Raw genomic sequence first — 27,111 nt, forward strand, 5'->3', positions numbered from 1 at the left:
CACCACGCCCGGCTAATTTTTTGTATTTTTAGTAGAGACGAGGTTTCACCGTGTTAGTCAGGATGGTCTTGACCTCCCGACCTCGTGATCTGCCCGCCTCGGCCTCCCAAAGTGCTGGGATTACAGGCGTGAGCCACTGCGCCCGGCCACACCTAGCTAATTTTTTGTACTTTTAGTAGAGACGGGGTTTCAAACTGGTCTTGAACTCCTGACCTCAGGTGATCCAACCACCTCGGCCTCCCAAAGTGCTGGGATTACAGGGGTGAGCCACTGTGCCCGGCCAAAAATACAAATCTTACTAAGTCCCTCTCTGGTTAAATATCTTTGAGGATTAAGTTCAAACTTTTAGCAGTTTGTGATAAGGTCCTGGTCTTGTATCTTTCGTATCATTTCTTTCCATTCTCCCATGCTTTGCTTGAAGCTCTTTTTCTAATATAAGCAGTAGCTTCTAGCCTTTGCAAAAGCTATTTTCTCCGCTTTCAACTTTGTTAATTCCTATTCATCCTCTAAAAATCAGTTTTAATCCTGCTTCCTAGGAGTCTTTACAGCCCCAGTGTAATTTAGATATTCCTGTCTTCTGCTGTTGCAATCTGTGCACCCCTCAGTCACTCTTATCACACTGTACTGAGGTTGTTCATCTTTTCCTAACTTTTTGGAATTTCTTGGAATTTCCTAAGTTTTGGAGTTGGCTTTCCCACTGTGCACTCAGGTGTCTTAAGCACATTTAATTTTTTCTTCTGTGTATTGATAATTCATATTCTTTGCCCATTTTTCTGTTGAGTTGTGCTTTTCTTACTGATTTGTAGTAATTCTTATGTGTCAAATACTTTTTCTCAGTGTTTTAGTTTTTGTTGTACTTCAATTTTTAATGTTTGCATAGTAAAATATATAAAATGTTTTCTTTTTTTTTTTTTTTTTGACTCGAACTCCTGACCTCAGGTGATCCGCCCACCTTGGTCTCCCAAAGTGCTGAAATTACAGGCGTGAGCCATGGCACCTGGCCCATAAATATAATTTTCTAAGATTGAAAATTTATTCCGCTGGGCACCATCTCAAAAAAAAAATTATTCAACAAATTCATTGAATGGCCACTTAGGTATTGGCACTCTGTCAGCTACTGGGGACACAATGGTGATCAAAAAGACACAGCCCAGCTGGGAGCCATGGCATGGAGCCTGTAGTCCCAGCTACTCAGAGGGCTGATGCTTGAGGATCCCTTGAGTCCAGAAGTCCAAATCCAGCTTGGACAATATAGTGAGATTCCCATCACTTAAAAAAACAAAAAACAAAAAGACAAGGCCCCTGCCTTAAAGCTTATATTCTAAACGTGGAGGCAGACAATAAACAAGTAAACAAATAGTTCACAGAATTGCTTTTAATGACTATGAAGGAAATAAAATGGGAGCCAGAAGTAGGCAAACGATGTGTACATAACAGTTCAATTGAATGTTTCCCATAATTTACTTAACCATTTTTATTTAGTGTTGGATTTTTATATTGCTTTTAGTTTTTCACTGTTATACTAATACAGAGGAATTATTTATGTTTATTTTCATGGAATAATTTCCTAGAAATGTAATTACTGAATAGAAACAATCAGGATTTTTTTTTTGGGGGGGGGACGGAGTCTTGCTTTGTCGTCTATGCTGGAGTGCAGCGGTGCAATTTCTCACCGCAACCTCAGCCTCCGGGGTTCAAGCGATCCTCCTGACTCAGGCTCTCGAGTAGTTGGGATTACAAGCCACCATGTCCAGCTAATTTTTGTATTTTTAGCAGAGACGGGGTCTCATCTCACCATTTTGGCCAGTCTGGCCTCACACTCCTGGCCTCAAACGATCCGCCCGCCTTGGCCTCCCAAAGTGCTGGGATTACAGGCGTGAGCCACCGCGACCGGCCTCCAAGTTGCTTTCAAGAGGTAACCACGGTGAGTAAGCTGAACGTGCTCTGAGGGGTAGAAGCAGAAAAAGTACCTGTGGAAAAGGCATGTTTCCGCTTAGCTTACGGATAAGCTAAATGTAGAGCTGACTTGGGTTTAGTAGTAAGGGGCAGCAGCTAATGCAAAACCGTTAGCTTCGGGAACAGGACAACCTGGATTCTAAGTCCATTTTTGCCATCCTGTGATCTTCACAGGTTGTACGTAGCCCTCTCTGAGCCTTAGTTTCCTGAAATTCAGGTAGGTTTTGCTCAACCTTTGTATTTCCCACCATCTTTAGACCAAGCACTCTCTGGCGCCTCCAAATTGAAGACAGCAGCTACGGAACTGATGTAATGGGTTGAATCAGCCTCAGCCGCGAAATGCCGACTAATCACAGGCACTTCCGGTGGCCTGGACAAAAGGTTTGTAGTCCCTGGGACCGCACTTCCGGGTAATTAAGGCTACGCTTTAGACGCCAGGGCCAGCGAGTCGGCGCCGCGTGACTCGGGTGCCGCGACTCCGCATGCTCCCGCCCCGGCGCCCTCTTTCTCGCGGGCGGGGCGGGGCACTGAAGGGGCGGTCCAGGACCCTGACTTGTCTCGCGGTTACTGGGCCGGCGCGAGCGCGCGAGGCTCGGGGGCGGCACGGGGCGGGGTTTAGCCTGTGGTGGGCGCTGCCGGTGTTTGCAGGGCGTTGCTGTGCTCGCTGGGCTAAGGTCGTCTCGGGTGAGGAGGTCGCGCCGGAAGTGGCTCTGGCTGTGGCACTTCGGCGTAGTAAGGAGCCTGCGACAGAGTTTTGTTGTTTAGGGGGCGCGGCACCGCACCGCTCCCTTCACCTTGCAGCAGCCATGGCGAAAGGCAGAGTCTCCGAACGATCGCAGATGGGTGCTCACCACACGACCCCCGTAGGGGACGGGGCAGCGGGGACGCGGGGTCCCGCGGTGCCTGGCAGCGGAGACCACCAGAAGGGTGAGTGGGCCCGGGGAGCAGAGCCGGGGGTGGCCTGAGGCTTCTGTGTGTCGGGAGGGGAAAAGGACCACCGCTGGTCTCGGAGAGTTGGGGCGAAAGAGGGGGCCTGCTGGCGCCGCGGCGGGAGCCGAGACCGTGGGGGAGTTGGGCTTGGGCGCTCGCGCAGCACAAGGCCAGACGCCTAGTAGGTGCGTTGTAAATGCTGTTTGAGTAGAATTCACTTAAAAGAAGGGATGACACTGGCTTGTTGACGCTCAGGTAGATTGTAAGGTTGATGATAACGACGCTAGGCAGAGCTGGAAGGAGCTGTACTGTAGCATTCGTTGCGTTGTTTTTACAGATGAAGAAACTGAGGCCCAGGGTGGGTATATGACTTATAAAGTCATAAAGCCAGATCAATGAAGTAGTAGTTAGGAGCAGGGACTTAATACTTCCAGGTGGCAGTACACCTGGGTTTGAGTCCCTGCCCTGTTTACTTGTAACCCTTGGACTTGGTAACTTTCAAAAAAAGCTCAGTGTCTGAACTGTGAAATGGGGATAATAATATCTACTTAATAGGTGGTGCGTGGGTTAAACGAAATAATTCACTTAAAAGATTTAGAGTAATGCTTGGATATGAAGTGGGGGCTAAATAAATATTAGCAGTTACTTAGTTACAGCTAAGGTCACTCATTCTAAAGTTTATTTCCCCACTACATCATCCTGACATTTCTCACGGCTTTTTTTTGGTTTTTGTATTCTCTTTATTCCTACTGCCTCTATAATTGCAGAATCTCACGGCTTTAAATATTGTTTTAAGGAAAAAACTGTACATAGAAACTAAATACTTTGATTCCGTGTTGGCCTGGAATTGTTCTTTAAATGATTTTAAAGCTGATAAACCTGAAGTGATCCTAACAAGTTTGTCTGTAGCTCACACAGGTGTGTTCCACCACCAGTGATGGCTAAGGAGAACTTCTAAGAGTGTGTAGTAGAAAATGTTAATGTATTTTCAAATAATTTAAAATGTCTCCAGCAGTCTAATTTGGCTCTGTCAGCCTTATGTATTTGGGTATTTTTCCAGCTTACATACGCTGGAGCCAGGTAACTTCATATAACTTCAAAAACTCAGAAATGAATTGTTGTTAATGTATAAATCAGCTCTGAATAAAAGAAAGATTGTTTTGAAGACTCTACTACTGAGGGTGACAATATTCCAAGGTCTGGGTTTCCTGAAAAAGTGTTTTCCAGATAGGGCATCCCTGAAAATTGACATCTCATTTGAGGTAGCAGCCAGTTGTATTATTCATGACTTTTACCTAAAGCTATTCAAAAAATAAAACCTTGAAACTTCCAAAGTGCTCTTTTTTATCTTATCATTACAACAAAACATTCAACACAGTTATTCTTATGATGCTGTCCCGTAACATCTATAGATCACAAATCTATAGGAAGACAGGGAAGAGATGTGAAGGCGTGCCTTCACTTCATGGTGAAGTAAGGCCTATTTTTAGTGGCTTGAGACAGGGCCTTGCTGTGTCACCTATGCTGGAGTGCAGTGGCATGATCATAGCTTGCTGCAGCCTCAGCTACCTGGGCTCATGCGATCTTCCCACCTCAGCCCCGTCAAGTAGCTGGGACTACAGGTGTCTGCCACCATGCCCAGCTAATTTTTTTTTTTTTGTAGAGAAGGGGCCAGGGTGTCTTGAAGTCCTGGGCTCAAGCGTCTTCCTGCCTTGGCCTCCCCAAGTGCTGGAATTACAGGCATGAGCCATTGTGCTTTGCCAGATAAGTAAGGTTTGGATAAGTAGAGAGAAGGGAAGGGTATTCCAGGCTAGGAGAAAGAGAGTAGTAGGGTTGAAGGTTAGTGTGAAACTTTTATGTGTGTAGGTAAGGAGATTAACTTGTCAGGAGCAGAGGGTTTCTGTTGGGTAGGTAGTAGGCGATGAGGTTGGCCTGTTCAGGATGTGTCAGAATGTTCCTGTAAATTCCATGATACTTGGGAATGAATTTGTATTCTATTAAGTGACACATATATAACTTTGACAAATAAGTGGTTGTCATCATATGTATGTTTGAACTGTTTTACACGCTATCTGCAATGTTTGGTACATTTAGTGGATTCCTTGCCATTACTCTGGCCTCTAGTCTCAGAGCTAAGCCTAGTAGACTGTGGACCACTTTGACTACTTGAGTAAGGCAGAGGTAACACGGAAAGTCTAATTTTTGCATGATGAAGATGAGAGAGCAGACAGGAGGTGAAACTAGTTAAGAAGCTCTTGAGAATGCATCAAGCCCAGGCAGCGGTGGAAAGGCTGGAAGACACACCTAAACATGTGGAATCCCAGTGCCAGGCAGCCAGGGCCAAATCCATATCCACACAACATTGGGTGCCCTGGAGGTTCCAATCCTGCCCACTCACCACCTATCAACCCACCCTTTCCCCCAGGCCCCTGTCCTCCTCCCCCAGGAGCTCCGCAGGGCAACCTCAGCTTTCCCCCCAGGTTGGCCCCCTCATCCTGTGCCACAGCCAGGGTATACAGGATGCCAATCCTCGGGTCCCTACCCTCCTCCATACCCACCGTCTGCTCCTGGAATGCCTCCTGTGAATCCCTTGGCTCCTAGCATGGTCGGACCAGCAGTGATAGTGGACAAGAAGATACAGAAGAAAATGAAGAAAGCTCATAAAAAGATGCACAAGCATAGCAAGCATTCCTCCTCCTCTTCTAGCAGTGATTCTGACTGAATACATGCCCTGGATCCTTCCCTCAAGTCTCACCAGTTCTGCTCTCCTATCAAGCTTCAGATGCCATGTTCTACTGGGGGAAGGTAGCCCTTTTGCTCCCCACCCCCTACCCCCGCCTGAACTTCACCCTGCTGTTGAGCCCTGAGTGGATAGGGAAAATGGGAAGAGGATATAGCTTGGATAGATCATATAGCTAATGAGTTTAGCAGGGGAGCTGTTTTTTGAAGATGATGAACTAATGTTGAAGACAAGTTTGAGATCTGTAAAATGTGATTTTTTACTTCTGCTTATAATCCTCGTGATTGGGGAGGATTGTGGAAATTTAATTATGATGAAAAACCTCTATCTTTTTTGTAATGTTGGCATACTTGGGGAATTTAGTGGAAAATACATTCCCCAGCAGGCCTTTTGTTGGTTGCACTAACTGCAAGGTTGCTGGGAAGTAGAGTCTGTTTGGTCGATGAGCTTTGACTGCCGTTTTGGAACCTTACCTCTCCTCCTTAGCCCAGTATGCTATGTCAGGTCCTATTCTCATTCTCCAGCTCTCAGTCCAAATAAAGTTATTTCTCCTGGTTTAAAAAAAAAAAAAAAAAGGCTCTTAACCTAATCGGTTTGAAAATGGCTGGACCAGAGTATATAACTCTTTTTTGGTGGTGTTTGCCCCGATCTATGTACCTATGTATTTACTAGCAAGTTCTCCATTTTAACTTAAGAGAGCTGGACTATGTTTTTCTTTTTTTTTTTTTTTTTTTTGAGACGGAGTCTCGCTCTGTCACCCAGGCTGGAGTGCAGTGGTGCGATCTCGGCTCACTGCAAGCTCCGCCTCCCGGGTTCACGCCATTCTCCTGCCTCAGCCTCTCCGAGTAGCTGGGACTACAGGCGCCCACCACCACGCCCGGCTAATTTTGTTGTTTTTTAGTAGAGACGAGGTTTCACCGTGGTCTTGATCTCCTGACCTCATGAGCCACCACGCCCGGCTATGTTTTTCAATATATAAGTCATGACCCTTGTGAGGGGTGTGAAATCAATTTGATGCATAATAAAAAATAAGCATTTTTAAAAAATGGAATAGAAGAGAAAATATCAAGGCTGGGCGCGGTGGCTCACGCTTGTAATCCCAGCACTTTGGGAGGCCGAGGCGGGCAGATCACGAGGTCAGGAGATCGAGACCACGGTGAAACCCCGTCTCTACTAAAAAATACAAAAAAAATTAGCCGGGCGTGGTGGCGGGCGCCTGTAGTCCCAGCTACTCGGAGAGGCTGAGGCAGGAGAATGGCGTGAACCCAGGAGGTGGAGCTTGCAGTGAGCCGAGATTTGTGCCACTGCACCCCAGCCTGGGCGACAGAGCGAGACTCTGTCTCAAAAAAAAAAAAAAAAAAAAAAAAAAAAAGAAGAGAAAATATCAGTGCTTTGGGATTAAATGCTGTTTTGTTTTTTTTTTTAAATCTTTTCTTGAGTTATATAGATTTTGTGTACTTAGGCTGACGTGGTGGCTCATGCCTATAATCCCAGCACTTTGGGAGGCCGAGGCGGGTGGAACATCAGGTCAGGAGTTCAAGACCAGCCTGACTAACATGAAGAAGCCCTGTCTCTACTACAAATACAAAAATTAGCTGGGCATGGTGGCGCACACCTGTAATCCCACCTACTTGGGATTACAAGTAGGAGAATCACTTGAACCTGGGAGGTGGAGGTTGCAGTGAGCTGAGATAGCGCCACTGCACTCCAGCCTGGGTGATAGAGCGAGACTCCATCTCAAAAAAAAAAATAATAATAATACATTACTTGGAACACAATCAAAAAAGGATTGAAAAACACTCTCAAAGTTGGTTTTATTGCTTCTAGAAGACAATATTGTTCTTTTTTTTTTTTTGGAGACGGAGTCTTGCTCTGTTACCCAGGCTGGAGTGCAGTGGTGCGATCTCAGCTCACTGCAAGCTCCCCCTCCGGGGTTCATGCCATTCTCCTGCCTCAGCCTCCCGAGTAGGTGGGACTACAGGCACCCGCCACCACGCCCGGCTAATTTTTTGTATTTTTAGTAGAGACGGGGTTTCACCATGTTAGCCAGGATGGTCTCGATCTCCCGACCTCATGATCCACCTGCCTCAGCCTCCCAAAAGTGCTGGGATTACAGGCGTGAGCCACCACGCCCGGCTGACAATATTGTTCTAACTTGGATAATCCAGATCCCTGGTCTAGATCCTGCCTTGCTATTTGTTCAACAAATACTCCTCAAGGTCTACTATGAGCAAAGTACTGGCTTACAGAAAGAAGGAAGCTCTGATTACTGTAGATGAAATCTAAGACTAGACTTGGCAGCTGAATATCAACCAAAGCATTAGTATGATTTGTTGATGTCAGTCTCAACCCAGGTATTATGTATCAGAATTTTTTTGGTCGACAGAAAACCCACTGGAACCCTTGCTGAAAGGGAGTTTATTGGTCCATGTAAATAAATCAAGTGATGAGTAGGATTTGGTGGCATCAGGCTGGAGCCAGTTGCTCAGCATCTTCAGGATCAGATTTTTCTTTCTTTTTTTTGTTTTTTTGAGATGGAGTTTCACTCTTTTTGCCCAGGCTGGAGTGCAATGGTGCAATCTTGGCTCACCACAACCTCCACCTCCCAGATTCAAGCAATTCTGCCTCAGCCTCCCGAGTAGCCGGGATTACAGGTGCACGCCACCACGCCCAGCTAATTTTGTATTTTTAGTAGAGATGGGGTATCTCCGAGTTGGCCAGGCTGGTCTTGAACTCCTGACCTCCAGTAATTCACCCGCCTCGGCCTCCCAAAGTGCTGGGATTATAGGTGTTAGCCACCATGCCCGGCCAGGATCAGATTTTTCATATCTTGATTTGCTTATTGGATGTCAGCTTAACCTTAAGTTTGGTTCCCCTTGAAGCTTCAGGTAAGCTAAATGCTTGCATGTTAATTTTGAGAATCTTTGTCCTAGTATTACAGATGAAGTCTTGCTATTCACTGATTAGATTGCCTCAGATCAGATGCTTTTCCCTGAACCTATCATTATTGTCAGTAGGTCATCAGAGTAACCTGATTGGCTCAGCCTGATTCATATTCTACATGTAGAAGAAAGAGTAGGAATAGAGCTAAATCGGTTTTCCCAATGACATGGATTTCTGTGATGGATCACTTAGTGATTTTTCTGTATTTGTGCTAAACCATTGTGATGTAGGAATGAAGAAAGTGAATTTGTATTACTGATTTTTGGTTACATGGCTGTAAGGAAAGAATAAGGATTTCAGTCAAAGGTGCTAGTTCAGATGATACTTCTTGGAGTCCAGGCTGGCATGGAAGGAAGAGAATGAAGAGTCCAACAGAAGGGAGAAAATGGAAGAAGTAAGCTCACGGAAGAAAAACGCAAGGAATGGAATATTCTATTTAACAAGTTCTCCATCTTAATGATTTGTTGATTTAAAATGTCCAAGGTTGGCCGGGTGCGGTGTCTTGCTCTGTTGCCCAGGCTGTAGCGCAGTGGCTTGATCTTAGCTCACTGCAACCCCTGTCTCCCAGGTTCAAGTGATTCTCATGCCTCAGCCTCCCAAGTAGCTGGGATTACAGGTGCATACCACCACACCCAACTAATTTTTGTATTTTTAGTAGAGGGTTTTGCCATGTTGGCCAGGGTGGTCTGGAACTCCTGACTTCAAGTGATCCATCCACCTCGGCCTCCCAAAGTGCTGGGATTACACGCATGAGCCACTGTGTCTGGCCTCTGTGTGTGTTTAAAAAATGATTTTAAGGCCGTGCGTGGTGGCTCATGCCTGTAAATCCCAGCACTTTGGGAGGCCGAGGTGGGCGGATCACGAGGTGAGGAGATCCGAGACCACGGTGAAACCCCGTCTCTCTAAAAATACAAAAAATTAGCCAGGAGAGGTGGCGGGTGCCTGTAGTCCCAGCTACTTGGGAGGCTGAGGCAGGAGAATGGCGTGAACCTGGGAGGCAGAGCTTGCAGTGAGCCGAGATTGCGCCACTGCACTCCAGCCTGGGTGACAGAGCGAGACTCGAAATAAAAAAAAAAAAGAAAAGATTTTATTGGCTGGGCACAGTGGCTCATGCCTGTAATCCTAGCACTTTGGGAGGCTGAGGCAGGCGGATCACCTGAGGTCAGGAGTCTGAGACCAGCCTGACCAACATGGGGAAACTCCATCTTTGCTAAAAATACAAAATTAGCTGGGTGCGGTGGTGCATGCCTGTAATCCCAGCTACTTGGGAGGCTAAGGCAGGAGAATTGCTTGAACCTGGGAGGCGGAGGTTGTGGTAAGCTGAGATCATGCCATTGCACTCCAGCTTGGGCAACAAGAGTGAAACTCCATCTCAAAAAAAAAGAAAAAAAGATTTTATTTTATGATACTTCAGCTGTTTAAATTTATACTTGATATTAATACCATTTTCAATTAATTTTTTTAACGGTTTAAGACCTTTGAAATAAAGTTTATTTCTGATAGTATTAAAGTGGATTCTTGTGACCTTAAGAGACTTGTTGGCCTGTAAGCTTATGTCCTTAGGATAAATGGATTTTTTTTCCTTTGTTCGTGGTGGGATCAAGTATATCTAGAAAACGCTGAATATTGAAAACTAATGGACTAGATGACCAGTATGAGTCATTCCTAAGATCTCGTAGACATAGGAATATTTTGCTTTTCAAAAGTTTTGTTATAAAAGTAGTAAGAGAATTAAGGAGCTACTAGAGGGACATTAAATTATTTTTCAGGATGGATTTATGCATATTAGAAGTTAAAGGTACTTGTAAGAGGGAAAAATTGAAGATGTTGGGTATATGGAGAAGAGAGAATTCAGAGAGCAAGATATAGAAGGAAGTGTGTTGATATTTAATGATAAGATGAAGGGAAAGGGGCAAGGGAAGATAATTTTGTGAGCAAATCTTGAGGGAGAGATTGGGGTGCTCATTAAAGTAGGAGGCAGTATCATTGGTTGCAAGTAAAGGAAGGTAAAATCAAAGGCTTAAAGTGACTTGAAATAGCTCTTTTGGGGAGTGCTATAAAAGAATTACTGTTTGCCAGTGATAACCGTAATTGAAGTTAGAAAAACATGTCGAACGTCTTGTAGGCCAAGAGTGTGATTCTGGCTTTCTTTCTTTTTTTTTTTTTTTTTTGAGATAGAGTCTCGCTCTGTCGCCCAGGCTAGAGTTCAGTGGCGCCATCTCGGCTCACTGCAAGCTCTGCCTCCTGGGTTCATGCCGATCTCCTGCCTCAGCATGCTGAGTAGCTGGGACTACAGGCGCCCGCCACTGTGCCCGGCTAATTTTTTTGTATTTTTTTAGTAAAGACGGGGTTTCACCGTGTTAGCCAGGATGGTCTCGATCTCCTGACCTCGTGATCCGCCCGCCTCGACCTCTCAAAGTGCTGGGATTACAGGCGTGAGCCGCCGTGCCCGGCCAATTCTGGCTTTCTTTAACAGTACCTTTGGCCTGGGAGGAGGTTGGCAAAGCGCATAATGGGGTAATTCAGACTGGGAATTAGTATGGTGGAAGCTTTGGAGGTTACTAAATACAGAGTACTGGCTGGGCGTGGTGGCTCCCGCCTGTAATCCTAGCACTTTGGGAGATCGAGGTGGGTGGATCACCTGAGGTCAGGGGTTCAAGACCAGCCTGGCCAACGTGGTGAAACCCCGTCTCTACTAAAAATACAAAAATTAGCTGGGGGTGGTGGCCCATGCCTGTAATCCCAGTTGCTTGGGAGGCTGAGGCAGGAGAATGGCTTGAACCCAGGAGGTGGAGGTTGCAATGAGCCGCGATCACACCACTGCACTCCAGCCTGGGTGATAAAACGGGACTGCGTCTCAAAAAAAAAAAAGTGCTGGTGTGAGTAGCTGTAAATGCTAAAAGGCACATGCGTGTAATGTGGCCATAAGAAAGCACATTATAAATGTGTATACTATAAATTTAGATGTAGACCTATAAAAACAAGATTTATGACTTTTTATTTTATTTTATTTTATTTTATTTTATTTTTTTTTGAGACGGAGTCTCGCTCTGTCGCCCAGGCTGGAGTGCAGTGGCGCAATCTCGGCTCACTGCAAGCTCCGCCTCCCGGGTTCACGCCATTCTCCTGCCTCAGCCTCTCCGAGTAGCTGGGACTACAGGCGCCCGCCACCACGCCCGGCTAATTTTTTTGTATTTTTAGTAGAGACGGGGTTTCACCATGGTCTCGATCTCCTGACCTCGTGATCCGCCCGCCTCGGCCTCCCAAAGTGCTGGGATTACAAGCGTGAGCCACCGCGCCCGGCCTATGACTTTTTAATCTATGTTTAGAACTCTAAACTAAACTCTGGGTTTGTAATTATACCCAAGGATTGTTGAATTATAATTGCCAGCATTCTCTGTTTACCAGTTTGTGTGAAAGGAGAACCTCAAAGTGGAATGTCACTAGGCTTTATTGCATCCTCATCAGTTGTTTTCTTGTGTTTCTAAAGAATACAATGCTTGAGAAAGTTTGCCTAATTTTAGAGAGTGAGGAAAATATCAAGGATTTTTTTTGTTTGTTTGTTTGTTTGAGACAGAGTCTCGCTCTGTTGCCCAGGCTGGAGTGCAGTGGCGTGATCTCCACTCATTGCAAGCTCGGCCTCCTGGGTTGATGCCATTCTCCTGCCTAAGTCTCCCGAATAGCTGGGACTACAGGCATCCGCCACCATGCCTGGCTAATTTTTTGTATTTTTGGTAGAGACGGGGTTTCACTGTGTTAGCCAGATTGGTCTCGATCTCCTGACCTTGTGATCCGCCCACCTCGGCCTTCGAAAGTGTTGGGATCATAGGCGTGAGCCACCGCGCCTGGCCAGAAAATATCTATCAAGTTAAACCTAGATGTTAATTTTGTTCAAATGTCTATATATTTCATCATTCAATTGTAATAAGACAGGTAGTAATTAGAGACATGTCTACTCAAGGAAAACTCAGGGTAGTTAATGTTCTTTAGTCCAGTTAAACACTTGACTCCTTTCATTCATCTTATTCCTTACTTTAGGACTGGCGAATTCATTATGTAAAGAAAGAAAAATATTGTAGTTTTAGAGCTAGCATACTAAAAGCCTGATTTAATTTTTAACCTAAGAGGAGTACATTAGGCTGGGTGTGATGGCCCACACATGTAATCCCAGCACTTTGGGAGGGTGAGGCAGGAGGATTGCTTGAGCCCAGGAATTTGAGATCAGCCTGGGCAACATAGCATAGTGGGACCCTGTCTCTATAAAATACAAAAATTAGCTGGGCGTGATGCACGCCTGTAATCTCAGCTACTTGGGAGGCTGAGGTAAGACGATATCTTGAGCCTTGGAGATCCAGGCTGCAGGGGGCTGTGATTGCACCATTGCACTCTAGCCTGGTTGACGGAGTGAGACCCTGTTTCAAAAAAAAAAAAGAGAAAAAGACTAAATATTACCTACCTAAGTCTTTTAAAATATTTAGCTGCATACAGTACAGGATAGAAGGCTGACTCTAGGCCGGGCACAGTGGCTCACGCCTGTAGTCCCAGCTCTTTGGGAGGCTGAGGCGGAAGGATTGCCTGAGGTCAGGAGTTCGAGACTAGCCTGGCCAATATGGTGAAACCCTGTCTATACTAAACATACAAAAATTAGCCAGGCATGATGGCGGGAGCCTATAGTCCCAGTTACTCGGGAGGCTGAGGCAGGAGAATTGCCTGAGCCTGGGAGGTGGAGGTTGCAGTGAGCCAAGATTGCATCACTGCACTCCAGCCTAGGCAACAGAGTGAGACTCCATCTCAAAACAAACAAAAAGCTGACTCTTTTCCCATCTTTTTTTTCCTTTTTGAGAGGGAGTTTCACTCTTGTTGCCCAGGCTGGAGTGCAATGGTGCGATTCCTGCTTACTGTAACCTCCGCCTCACGGGTTCAAGCGATTCTCCTGTCTCAGCCTCCCAAGTAGCTGAGATTACAGGTGCTGACCACCATGTCAGCCAGGCTGGTCTCAATCTCCCAACCTCAGGTGATCCACCTGTCTTAGCCTCCCAAAGTGCTGGGATTACAGGCGTGAGCCACCGCACCTGGCCCCTTTTTCCATCTTTTAATCTTCAACAAAATTTCCACAAAGTCCATGAATCTTGCCTTCACTCAGCCCAGTGATCTTGCTTTCCTATAAACTCTATGCCCCTTTTAACTCTACTCTTCCTTGTCGGGAGAAGGGGAATGTCTAGCTAGCTAATGGTGGCATCAGCTTCTTAGGAGCACAGAGTGAACAAAACATTTGGTGCCTAATAGATGTTTAGTGGACAGTCCTAAGCACAACTATATTTAAGTACATAGCTTGGATAGAAGTTCTAAAGATAATTTCTAAGAAAGGGGGAAAGATCTGTCATTTTTTCTTAAAAGTCATTCTTATGTATGCAGATATCTTCAGGATAAAAAATTTATTAATGCCCTGGTGCGGTGGCTCATGCCTGTAATCCCAGCACTTTGGGAGGCTGAGGCGGGTGGATCATCTGAGGTCAGGAGTTCGAGACCAGGCTGAACAACATGGTGAAAACCCGTCTCTACTAAAAATACAAAAAAGTTAGCTGGGCGTGGTGGCAGGCGCCTGTAATCCCAGCTACTCCGGAGGCTGAGACAAGAGAATTGCTTGAACCCAGGAGGCGGAGGTTGCAGTGACCCGAGATCATGCCACTGCCCTCTAGGCTGGGCAACGGAGCAAGACTCCGTCTACTAAAAAGAAAAAAAAATTATTAATGGTTTTGAAGGTTTTAAAAGATGCTCATAATATTAAATTATTTTTGTTAGTTTTTCTTATACTCTGGACCTGATTCTAGCAGGAAAGTAAGTTAAAACTGGGCTGGGGCAAGTTAGTTGGATTTAAAAGTAGCATACCTTTAAGAAGTGTATAATGTGAAGTGTATCTCCAAAACAGTTAAATATCTATAATTCATCTATAATTAATATCTGTCGCCCAGGCTGGAGTGCAATGGCGCAACTTTGGCTCACCACAACTTCCACCTCCTGGGTTCCAGCAATTTTTGTGCCTCAGCCTCCCCAGTAGCTGGGACTATAGGGGCGTGCCACCACGCCCGACTAATTTTTTATATTTTTAGTAGAGACAGGGTTTCACCAAGTTGGCTAGGCTGGTCTCGAACTCTTGACCTCAGGCAACCTGCCCACCTTGGCCTTCCAAAGTGCTGTGATTACAGGAGTGAGCCACGACACCTGGCCTATAATTATAAATTATCATAATGGACATCCTGAAAAAAATACACTACTTTCATGTATAATGTGTCTTTGTTTTGATGTCAACCTATAGAAAACTCAATACTTATATATATATATATTACCCTCATTCTTTACCTACTTTATTGAATAGCTTTTTATTCAATAAAATAGAAAAATAACTATTTTAGCCTTGTGAAAACGGTTTGTGTTTAAATAGGTTTTCTAGCCCGGTTCAATGGCTCATACCAGTAATCCCAGCACTTTGGGAGGCTGAGGCAGGAGGATTGCTTGAAGCCAGGAGTTCAAGACCAGCCTGGGCAAAATAGTGAGACCTGGTCTCTAAATACAAAACCAAAAAATTGCTGGGCGTGGTGGCTCACGCCTGTAATTCCAGCACTTTGGGAGGCCAAGGGGGACAGATCAGGAGGTTAAGAGATCAAGACCATCCTGGCCAACATGGTGAAACCCCATCTCTACTAAAAATACAAAAATTATCTGGGCATGGTGGCGTGCGCCTGTAGTCCCAGCTACTTGGGAGGCTGAGGCGGGAAAATTGCTTGAACCCAGGAAGCGGAGGTTGTAGTGAGCCAAGATCACGCCACTGCACTCCAGCCTGGTGACAGAGTGAGACTCCATCAAAAAAAAAAAAAAAAAAAAATTAATTAACCAGACATGGTCACAAACACCTGTGGTCCCAGCTAGTCAGGAGGGTGAGGCAGGAGGATTGAAGCTGAAGGCGTTCAACTCCCAAGAGTTGAAGGCTGCAGTGAGCTATGATTTCACCACTGCACTCCACTCTGGGCAACAGAATGAGACACTGTCTCATAAAAGTAAATAAATAATAAATAAATAGGGTTTATATTTATAAACCAAAACAACATTTTTTATTCAATTGGATTTAGTACACCCTGATGTTTTTGCTACTTTTTGCTGATTATGCTTTCTTTTTTTAGAGAATGTGAGTGAATATAACAGGAGGCCTCAAGATATGTATTGAATTAGATAATAACCAGAGCATAAATGTGATGGACAGTTAGGCATTTGTTATTACAAGATTCTGAAGAGACCTTTTCATGTTTGACCTACCTGATATGTTTAAAGTGTGTTTTTAATTCTCTGTGCTCTAAAAAAGCATACATATCAATATGTCTGTGGGTTAATGAACTAGAGTACTAAGAGACAGGCATGCTTGGTTTATTGTTCCATGAGAAGGTACCTTTTGTACCATATTATGATCCTCTTCCTTCCTGCAATAAATTTTAGAAGTAAGAGTTGAGCAAATCTCCTTTTTGAGATTAAGATGAAACATAACAAAGTTAGAATAATAGGGACTGGTTGGAGGCCGGGCGCGGTGGCTCACGCCTGTAATCCTAACACTTTGGGAGGCCAAGGTGGGCGGATCACCTGAGGTCAGGAGTTCGAGACCAGCCTGGCCAACAATGTGAAACTCCGTTTCTACTAAAAATACAAAAATTAGTTGGTCCTCGTGGCACGTGCCTGTAATCCCAGCTACTCCAGAGGCTGAGATGGGAGGATGGCTTGAACCTGGGAGGCAGAGGTTGCAGTGAGCTGAGATCGTGTCACTGCACTCCAGGCTGGGTGACAGAAGCTGGGCCACAGAGCAAGACTCCATCTCAAAAAAAAAAAAAAAAAGGCCGGGCGTGGTGGCTCACGCTTGTAATCCCAGCACTTTGGGAGGCCGAGGCGGGCGGATCACGAGGTCAGGAGATCGAGACCATGGTGAAACCCCGTCTCTACTAAAAAATACAAAAAATTAGCTGGGCGTGGTGGCAGGCGCCTGTAGTCCCAGCTACTCGGAGAGGCTGAGGCAGGAGAATGGCGTGAACCCGGGAGGCGGAGCTCGCAGTGAGCCAAGATTGCGCCACTGCACTCCAGCCTGGGCGACAGAGTGAGACTCTGTCTCAAAAAAAAGAAAAAGAATAATAGGGACTAGTTGGGAAGTTAGATTGTTTAGATTACTGAAAGTAGGAAAAGATCATTTAGTTTTTCACATAACTAAAACTTTATAGAAAACTTGTTAAATTTAATGAATAGTTAAGAATAATTTATATTTAGTGTTATCAAAGCACTAACCTAAGCAGTTCTTATTTCAACAGAAATTACAGGTTAATTATAAGTAGATATTAAAATGCTTTGGAGACTGGGCAGGTTCGCTCACGCCTATAATCCCAGCACTTTGGGATTTAGTAGAGATGGGGGTTTCACCATGTTAGCCAGGCTGGTCTTGAACTCCTGACCTCAGGTGATCTGCCCGCCTCGGCCTCCGAAAGTCCTGGGATTACAGGCGTGAGCCACCACACCTGGCCTCGTTCATGTAATTTTTTAAGCTAATACTGAGATTACCTTTTGAGGGACTACAAATATTCTCCCATTGTTGGAGTTGCAGAGGTACCCAAAACTTTTGAGATTCAAGTTTATATTCCGATGCATTTGGTACAAAGAGAAAGTACAACTTTTCTCCAGTTGCATTTGCGAATATTTATGTTCTTAAAACAGTTGAAGTAATTGCCAAATTACCTCATTTTTCCAAAGGGGCCATTTTGTCTATGCTGTTGGCTCCCAGTATAGAAATATGAAATTGGCGGTATGTGATAAAATTTAGAGCATTTAGAACAATGTTCTTTTTTTCCCCTTTGGCTTATCAATAAGCCAATGTTACAGAGTCTGGTGTTCTGCTTTTTCTTTTCTTTTTTTTTTTTTGAGACGGAGTCTCACTCTGTCGCCCAGGCTGGAGTGCAGCCGCGCGGTCTCGGCTCACTGCAAGCTCCGCCTCCCGGGTTCACGCCATTCTCCTGCCTCAGCCTCTCCGAGTAGCTGGGGCTACAGGCACCCGCCACCACGCCTGGCTAATTTTTTTGTATTTTTAGTAGAGACGGGGTTTCACCATGGTCTCGATCTCCTGACCTCGTGATCCACTCGCCTCGGCCTCCCAAAGTGCTGGGATTACAAGCGTGAGCCACTGTGCCCGGCCAAGTGTTCTGCTTTTTCATACTTCTAAAATGGATATATCCCCCAAAGTAATATATCCAGTTAATAAACTTCAAGTACTGTACAGTGGTTAAATTTAATTAATTATTGTTTTTTTTTTTAGACGAAGTTTTGCTCTTGTTGCCCAGGCTGGAGTGCAATGGCTCTATCTCCACTCACCGCAACCTCCACCTCCCAAATTTAAGCAATTCTCCTGCCTCAGCCTCCAGAATAGCTGGGATTACAGGCATGCACCACCATGCCCAGCTAATTTTGTATTTTTAGTAGAGACGGAGTTTCTCCGTGTTGGTCAGGTTGGTCTTGAACTCCCAACCTCAAGTGATCTACCTGCCTCGGCTTCCCAAAGTGCTGGGATTACAGGCATGAGCCACTGCGCCTGGCCCAGTGCTTAAATTTAATGTCACATCGTTTTAGGCAAAAGCGTGCACCATTTTCTGGAAAGAAAGCATTTGCAGAAATTACTTGCTGGCATGTCTTCCTTTATATTTATCTTAATGATACCTTCTTTTTTCTTCCAGAAAAGTCCTGGGCAGAAGCTGGATCAGCAAGAATGTCACTCCTTATATTGGTGTCCATTTTCTTATCTGCAGCTTTTGTTATGTTTTTGGTATATAAAAATTTTCCTCAGCTTAGTGAGTAAGTATACTGAGAGATAAACTGAAAATGTATAGATATTTATAAGATGAAAGTGGATCAAGGCCAAGTGCAGTAGCTGACGCCTATAATCTCAACACTTTGGGAGGCTGAGGTGGGTGGATTAGTTGAGTCCAGGAGTGCGAGACCAGCCTGGGCAACTCGGCAAAACCCATGTGGAAATACATACATATATATGTGTGTGTGTATATATATATTTAATATATTTATACACACACACACACACACACACATATATATACACATATTATATACACATATATATACACATATATATATACACATATATATATACATATATATATATACACACACACTGTTTTTTTTTTTTTTAGATGGAGTCTCGCTCTGTCGCCCAGGCTGGAGTGCAGTGGCGTGATCTCGGCTCACTGCAAGCTCCGCCTCCCAGGTTCACGCCATTCTCCTGCCTCAGCCTCTCCGAGGAGCTGGGACTACAGGCGCCCGCCACCATGCCCGGCTAATTTTTTGTATTTTTAGTAGAGACGGGGTTTCACCGTGGTCTCGATCTCCTGACCTCGTGATCCGCCCGCCTCGGCCTCCCAAAGTGCTGGGATTACAAGCGTGAGCCACCGCGCCCGGCCTTACACACTTTTTTTTGAGACAGAGTCTCGCCCTGTCACCCAGGCTGGAATGCAGTGGCGTGATCTCAGCTCACTGTAAGCCCTGCCCCCCAGGTTCAAGCAGTTCTCCTGCCTCAGACTCTCGTAGCTGGGATTATAGGGGTGGGCCACCACATCCAGCTAATTTTTGTATTTTTAGTAGAGATGGGGTTTCACCATGTTGGCCAGGCTGGTCTCGAACTCCTGACCTCAAGTGATCCACCTGCCTCGGCCTCCCAAAGTGCTGGGATTATAGGCTTGAGCCATTGTGCCCAGCCTGGAAATATATTTTAGAAGGGCAAAATATCCCAGAGCTATTAACCCTAGTAATACCATCCTGGTATAATCATAGATTATATGAAGGACTACTAAGATGTAGTTAGACTTTCAACCAGGGCCAGCCTGATGTGGTAATGGAGAACTATGAAATGTGATTTCAAAGTATCAGGAAGGTCATGTTTTCTCCAAACTGCCTTCATTCACAATTCTTTTTCTTTTTTTTTTTTTTTCTTCATTTGAGATAGTTTCACTCTATCGCCCAGGCTGGAGTAAGTGGTATTGATTTTGGCTTACTGCGATCTCTGCCTTCTCTCCTGAGTTGAAGGATTTTTGTGCCTCAGTCCCCTGAGTAGTTGGGATTATAGGTGTGTGCCACCACGGCTAGCTAATTTTTGTATCCCAAACTCCTGGCCTCAAGTGATCTGCCCACCTTGGCCTCCCAAAGTACTAGGATTACAGGCGTGAGCCACTGTGCCCAGCCCACCTTTTTTTTTTTTTTTTTTTTTTTGAGACTGAGTTTTGAGATTGTTGCCCAGGCTGGAGTGCAGTGGTGCCATCTCAGCTCACTGCAGCCTCCACCTCCCGGGTTCAAGTGATTCTCCTGCCTCAGTCTCCCGAGTAGCTGGAATTACAGGTGTGTGCCACCACACCCAGCTAATTTTTGTATTTTTAGTAGAGATGCGGTTTTGCCATGTTGGCCAGGCTGGTCTTGAACTCCTGGCCTCATATGATCTGCCCACCTTGACCTCCCAAAGTGCTGGGATTACAGGCATGAGCCACCATGTCCAGCCTAGAGTCTTTTTAGTTTTATGAATTTCGCAAGTAGGAACCTTTAGTTTACTGGGTATCTTACTGGACTTGAGAAAGAGGGGCTCACACCTCTTTTGAGGCAGGGTGTTGCTCTGTTACCCAGGCTGAAGTGTAGTGGCACAATTATGGCTCACTGCAGCCTCAACCTCCTGGGCTGAAACGATCCCCTGCCTCAGTTTCCCGAGTAGGTAGGAGTACAGGCATGCACCACCATGCTCTGCTAGTTTTTTAGTTTTTTGTAGAGACAGGGTGGGTGCTGGGATTACAGGTGTGAGCCACTGTTCCCAGCCATAGGTCAGTTAAATTTTTTTTGTCATGTAAACAAATGAGGACTCATGCCTTTAGTCCTAGCACTTTGAGAGGATCACTTGAATCCAGGAGTTTGAGAACAGCCTGGGTCACATAGCGAGACCCCATCTGTATAAAAAACTTCTATTTATTTATTTTTTTTTTTGAGACAGAGTCTCACTCTGTCGCCCAGGCTGGAGTGCCGTGGTGCAATCTCGACTCACTGCAGCCCCCACCTCCCAGTTCAAGCGATTCTCCTGCCTGAGCCTCCCAAGTAGCTGGGACTGTAGGTGTTTGCCACCATGCCCAGCTAATTTTTGTGTTTTTAGTAGAGATGGGGTTTCACCGTACTGCCCAGGCTGGTCTTGAACTTCTGACCTCGTGATCCACCCACCTCAGCCTCCCAAAGTGCTGGGATTACAGGCCTGAGCCACTGTGCCCGGCCTATAAAAAATTTTAAAATTAGCAGAGTGGCCTGGCAAGGTGGCTCATGCCTGTAATCCCAGTACTTTGGGAGGCCAAGGTGGGTGGATCATCTTAGGTCAGGAGTTCGAGACCAGACTGACTAACATGGTGAAACCCCATCTCTACTGAAAATAAAAAAATTAGCTAGGCGTGGTGGCGGGCACCTGTAGTCCCAGCTACTTGGGAGGCCAAGGCAGGAGAATGGCGTGAACCCGGGAGGCGGAGCTTGCAGTGAGCCGAGATCATGCCACTGCACTCCAACCTGGGCGACAGAGCGGGACTCTGTCTAAAAAAAAAAATAGCAGAGCATAGTGGCATGTGCCTGCAGTCCCAGCTACTCAGTAGGCTGAGGTGGGAGGATCACTTGAACCTAGGGGATGGAGGTAATATTGAGCTATGATAGTGCCTTTGCACTCTATCCAGCCTGGGTGACAGAGCATGGGATCCTGCCTATAGAACAAACAAAAAACAGAAATGATCATAATATGCGTGAAACACAAAGGTGATTATTCGAGGCTTTCCTAAGCAAGAAATCATTCAGTTCCAAACAAAGTGCCAAATATAGAGTAAAAGTAATGGAAAACTTGCAGTATTTTGTGGACTTTGATCTGTGATATTCAAGAAAATGTTTGAACTGCGAATTTGTTACATTTTTACTTAATTTTCATTGTAAATTATTATTTATCATCAGGATTACCCAAAATGATGTTAAATGTTTTTAATATACTAACATCAGTGGTTCTTTTTTTCTTTTTTTTTTTTTTTTTTGAGACAGAGTCTCACTCTGTTGCCCAGGTGGGAGGCTGGCTGCAACCTCTGCCTCCCGGGTTCAAGTGATTCTCCTGCCCCAGCCTCCCGAGTAGCTGGGATTACAGGTGTGCACCACCACGCCTAGCTAATTTTTATATTTTTAGTAGAGACGGGGTTTCAACATGTTTGCCAGGCTGGTCTCGAACTCCTCACGTCAGGCGATCCACCCGCCTTGGCTTCCCAAAGTGCTGGGATTACAGGCGTGAGCCACCACGTGCCTGGCCAGTGGTTCATTTCTTGTATTCAAGTTAAAATTTGTTTCAGTGTTGGAACAAATGCCTTTAACCTTTGGTTTGCGTCATCCAGAACCTTCATATATAAATTACCTGTCTCTGATTCTGCTGAGACATTAAAAAGAAAAAATTACCTGTCTCATGAAAGTATATTAAAGTATTAAAAAATAATTTATAGCCGGGCACGGTGGCTCACTCCTGTAATCCCAGCACGTTGGGAGGCCAAGGCAGGCGGATCACCTGAGGTCAGGAGTTTGAGACCAGCCTGGCCAACATGGTGAAACCCCGTCTCTACTAAAAATACAAAAATTAGCCAGGCATGGTGGGAAGTGCCTGTAATCCCAGCTACTTGGGAGGCTGAGGCAGGAAACTCACCTGAACCCAGGAGGTGGAGGTTGCACTGAGCCGAGATGGCGCCAATGCACTCCTGCCTGGGCAACAGAGTGAGACTCTGTGTCAAAAAAAAATAATGAAAATAAAACGAAATTAATAATAATTTATAGGCCAGGTGCGGTGGCTCACTCCTGTAATACCAGCACTTTGGGAGGCCGAGACAGGAGGATCACTTGAGCACAGGAGTTTGAGACCAGCCTGGCAACATGGTGAAACTCCCTCTCTACTAAAAATACAAAAGTTAGCTGGGCATGGTGGTGCACGCCTGTGATCCCGGCTTCTCAGAAGGCTGACGCAGGAGAATCGTTTGTACCTGGGAGGCATAGATTGCAGTGAACTGAGATTCCACCGCTGCACTGCAGCCTGGGCAACAGAGCAAGACTCTATGTCTCAAAACAAAAGAAAAAATTATAAACTTTTAAACTTAAAAATTGCTGATTTAGACTTAACAGATCAAGGCATCAAATCATTTTGGATAAAACTTCATGTTGTGAACTTGACTTTGATATTGGCAAAATTCTGTTCTAAAATTTTTCACTTTATTTCTTTAGAGAAGAAAGAGTGAATATGAAGGTTCCCAGAGATATGGATGATGCCAAGGCTCTAGGAAAAGTTTTATCCAAATACAAGGACACCTTTTATGTTCAAGTACTTGTAGCTTATTTTGCTACATATATTTTGTATCCTTTTAACTGAAAAAATGTTCTCTAATTTTGTTTAAGAAAAAGTGTAAAAGGTCTGCTCTTCATTTATACATAAGCATTTTCCTTTTAAAATTTGTTATTGCAGTGTAACAATATTAAATAATTGAAAAATTAAAATGGAAAAAATTATCACTTTAATCCTATTTCCTGAACTAATTGTTTTTATGTCTGAATATTTATTACAAGTTCTTTTGTATCCTGCTTTTTTAACTTATCATTTTCCTTTACTGCATATTATTAAGATGTTTATTTTATGGGTTTGATTAATAATTGTATTCATTAACTGACATTAGTTTATATAATTATTTTGAATTACTAGTCACCATAGTATTTTTATAATTGTTCTCTTAGGTTTGGAGGTATAATTTGTTGTTAATTTTTATAGATATGTATTATGAATCTCCTATGTTCATGTTTTTTTCTTGCCTTGTTTCTTTTGTAAATTCTTAAGATACTTATTCAAAGGAATGAATGTTTTTTACAATTTTTAATATATATTGTATAGAAATATATTACATTTTAACTAGTCAGGAAAATAGCTTCATTTCAAACTGCTTATGCTATGGGTGCTTAATTTTGCAAATTGTGGAGTTTAATTTTCATTTCTGATTTGTTAATATCTTTTATTCTTATCCAAACTGTTTTCCAGATCTTCTCAGTTAATGAAAGACGTAATTTACCTCTTGATGTTGTAAAAGTAATCATCCTTTTTTTTTTTTTTTTTTTTTTTTTTCAGACAGAGTCTCACTGTCGCCCAGGCTGGAGTGCAATGGCGCGATCTCGGCTCACTGCAGGCTCCACCCCCTGGGGGTTCACGCCATTCTCCTGCCTCGGCCTCCCGAGTAGCTGGGACTACAGGCGCCCGCCACCTCGCCCGGCTAATTTTTTGTATTTTTAGTAGAGACGGGGTTTCACTGTGTTAGCCAGGATGGTCTCGGTCTCCTGACCTCGTGATCTGCCCGCCTCGGCCTCCCAAAGTGCTGGGATTATAGGCATGAGCCACCGCGCCTGGCCTACATAATCATCCTTTTTAAGCCAACTTTTTTTTTTTTTTGAGATGGAGTTTTCCTCTTGTCACACAGGCTGGAGGCACAGTCTCCAGTCACTGCAACCTCCACCTCCTAGGTTCAAGCGATTCTCCAGTCTCAGCCTCCCAGGTAGCTGGGATTACAGGCGCCTGCCGCCATGCTTGGCTAATTTTTGTATTTTCAGTGGAGATGGGGTTTCACCATATTGGCCAGGGTGATCTCGAACCCCTGACCTCAGGTGATCTGCTCACCTTGGCCTCCCAAAGTGCTCGGATTACAGGTAAGAGCCACTGCGCCTGGCTTTTTTTTTTTTTTTTTTTTTTTTTGAGAGGTTCTCGCCCTGTCACCCAGGCTGGAGTGCAGTGGCATGCTCATGGCTCACTGCAGCCTCAGCCTCCTGGCCTCAAGTGGTCCTCCCACCTCAGCCTCCCAAGTAGCTGGAACCACAGGCACACCCAGTTAATTTTTCGATTTTTTTGTAGAAGCCAGGTTTTGCTATGTTGTCTGGGCTGGTGTTGAACTCCTGAGCTCCTCAGCCTCCCAAAGTGCTGGGATTTCAGTCATGAGCCGCCACGCCTGACAACACTGGGATATTATATAGCTATTTAAAAAGAATCAGAAGTAGCCAGGTATGGTGGCTCATGCCTGTAACACCAGCACTTTAGGAGGCTGAGGCGGGCGAGTCACATGAGGTCAGGAGTTCAGACCAGCCTGGCCAACATAGTGAAACGCCGTCTCTACTAAAAATACAAAAATTAGCTGGGCCTGGTGATGCGCGCCTGTAATCCCAACTACTCGGGAGGCTGAGGCAGGAGGATCACCTGAGCCCAGGAGGTGGAGGTTGCAGTGAGCCGAGATCGTGCCACTGCACTCCAGCCTTGGTGACAGAGCAAGATTCCATCCTCCCCCCAAAAAAATAACAAAAGTAGGCCGGGCGCGGTGGCTCACGCCTGTAATCCCAGCACTTTGGGAGGCTGAGGCGGGCGGATCACGAGGTCAGGAGATCGAGACCATCCTGGCTAACACAGTGAAACCCCGTCTCTACTAAAAATACAAAAAATTAGCCGGGCGAGGTGGCGGGCGCCTGTAGTTCCAGCTACTCGGGAGGCTGAGGTAGGAGAATGGTGTGAACCCTGGGGGGTGGAGCCTGCAGTGAGCCGAGATCGTGCCATTGCACTCCAGCCTGGGCAACAGTGAGACTCTGTCTCAAAAAAAAATAAAGAAATAAAAATAAAAAATAAATAAAAAGAATCAGAAGTATCCATATGTTGTTGAGGTATTAACTCACAATATACAGATAAGTGAAAGAACAAAGGGCAAAATAGTACACAAATATGCTATGTTTTATCGAAGAAGGGGATAATATGAGTACACTCATATACATAAGTATCTTGTTATATTTTTCTAAAAAAACTAATTGGCCGGGTGTAGTGGCTCATTCCTGTAATCCCAGCACTTTGGGAGGCTTAAGCAGGAGGATTGCTTGAGGCCAGTGGTTCGAGACTGGCTTGGGCAACGTAGCTAGACCCTGTTTCTACGAGAAATACAAAAATTAGCCGGGTGTCTTGGTACATGCCTATAGTCCTAGCTACTTGGGAGGCTGAGGTGGGAAGATCACCTGAGCCCAGGGAGGTTGAGGCTACAGCGAAGCATTACACCACTGCACTCCACTCTAGGTGACAGAGTGAGACTGTATCTCAAATAAATAAACCAGTAAAAATGTTTACCTGTAGGGAGAGAGAGAAAATGGTAGGACTGAAACTTTTCTTAATGTAGGTTTGACTTTAGAAGCAAGTAAATGTTTTGCATAATTACAAAATCAAAATGAAAAAAAGAATAGCACGAATCTTAAGAATCAAAAGCAACCTCACACTTATTAGTATGGCTACTATGAAATAAAATAACAAGTGTTGGCAAGGATGTGGAGAAATTGGAACCTTTGAGCACTGTTGGTGGGAATGCAAAATGATGCAGCTACTATGGAAAATAGTATAGCAGTTTCTCAAAAATTAAGAATAGTATTATCAGGGCTGGGTGTGGTGGCTCACGCCTGTAATCCCAGCACTTTGGGAGACCGAGGCAGGCTGATCACCGGAGGTTGGGAGTTCAAGACCAGCCTGACCAACATGAAGAAATCCCGTCTCTTCATGTATTTTTTTGTAGCGATGGGAATTCATCATGTTGCCCAGGCTGGTCTCGAACTGGAACTCCTGGGCTCAAGCGATCCTCCCACCTCAGCCTCCCAAGGTGCTGGGATTACAGGTGTGAGTCACCAGGCCTAGCCAAAAATTTTAAAACTGTTTTTAGTAATCATATTGTTAGTAATAATAATGTAAAATATTTAAATATGTGGAAACGTTTTAGATTATTAATACTAATGCATAGTATATATTTTGTACATTTACTTTATGTTTCATAGTATATAAAGCACAAATAGGCAACTATGTTGGTGTTATCGAGAACCGAGATTTTTCAGTGTAAGAGAAGAGACTACTAAACAGAAGGTTAAGCTCAAGTCACATTCCCATGGAAAAGGAAGCATAGTTTTGACTACTAGCATAAGATAAAGGATAGAACATAAACCACCCTAAGTATCCAATAGGCAAAATTCAATAAATGGTAAATTCTACAAATGATCTGGTTTCTTCAGTAAATTGGAAAAAAGAAAAAATAAAGACCCTACGCTTAAGTGACCCTTTGAGCAAATACTTGGTGTGGACTTTTAGATTCTCATCAGATTAGTCTTTAGGACAATAAGGAATTATAGTTAATTTCTTTTTTTTTTTTTTTTGAGACGGAGTCTCGCTCTGTCGCCCAGGCTGGAGTGCAGTGGCGCAATCTCGGCTCACTGCAAGCTCCGCCTCCCGGGTTCACGCCATTCTCCTGCCTCAGCCTCTCCGAGTAGCTGGGACTACAGGCGCCCGCCACCACGCCCGGCTAATTTTTTTGTATTTTTAGTAGAGACGGGGTTTCACCATGGTCTCGATCTCCTGACCTCGTGATCCGCCCGCCTCGGCCTCCCAA

At 44.7% G+C, this 27,111-nt stretch overlaps 1 protein-coding gene across 5 annotated transcripts in view; it reads left to right on the plus strand.

The window, feature by feature from the left end:
• Positions 1-2,411: 2,411 nt before the first annotated feature.
• TMEM41B (transmembrane protein 41B) overlaps positions 2,412-27,111 on the plus strand; it is a 42,868-nt gene continuing 18,168 nt past the window's right edge. For 4 of the 5 annotated variants that reach the window (XR_009215609.1, XM_032166646.2, XM_032166647.2 and 1 more), the window contains exons 1-3: positions 2,412-2,883; positions 18,322-18,439; positions 22,907-23,035. Coding sequence is in view for 4 of the 5 variants with exons in the window: in XM_032166646.2 (XP_032022537.2) it covers positions 2,439-2,883; positions 18,322-18,439; positions 22,907-23,035 (692 nt within the window). In the remaining variant the exon portion in view is untranslated. Of the gene's footprint in view, positions 2,884-18,321; positions 18,440-22,906; positions 23,110-27,111 lie in introns of those variants that run through there. The other variant, XM_058446586.1, reaches the window with a different exon arrangement.

Source organism: Hylobates moloch, unplaced genomic scaffold, assembly GCF_009828535.3.
Source record: "Hylobates moloch isolate HMO894 unplaced genomic scaffold, HMol_V3 SCAFFOLD_11, whole genome shotgun sequence".
In the NCBI taxonomy this organism is placed as follows: Eukaryota; Metazoa; Chordata; class Mammalia; order Primates; family Hylobatidae; genus Hylobates; species Hylobates moloch.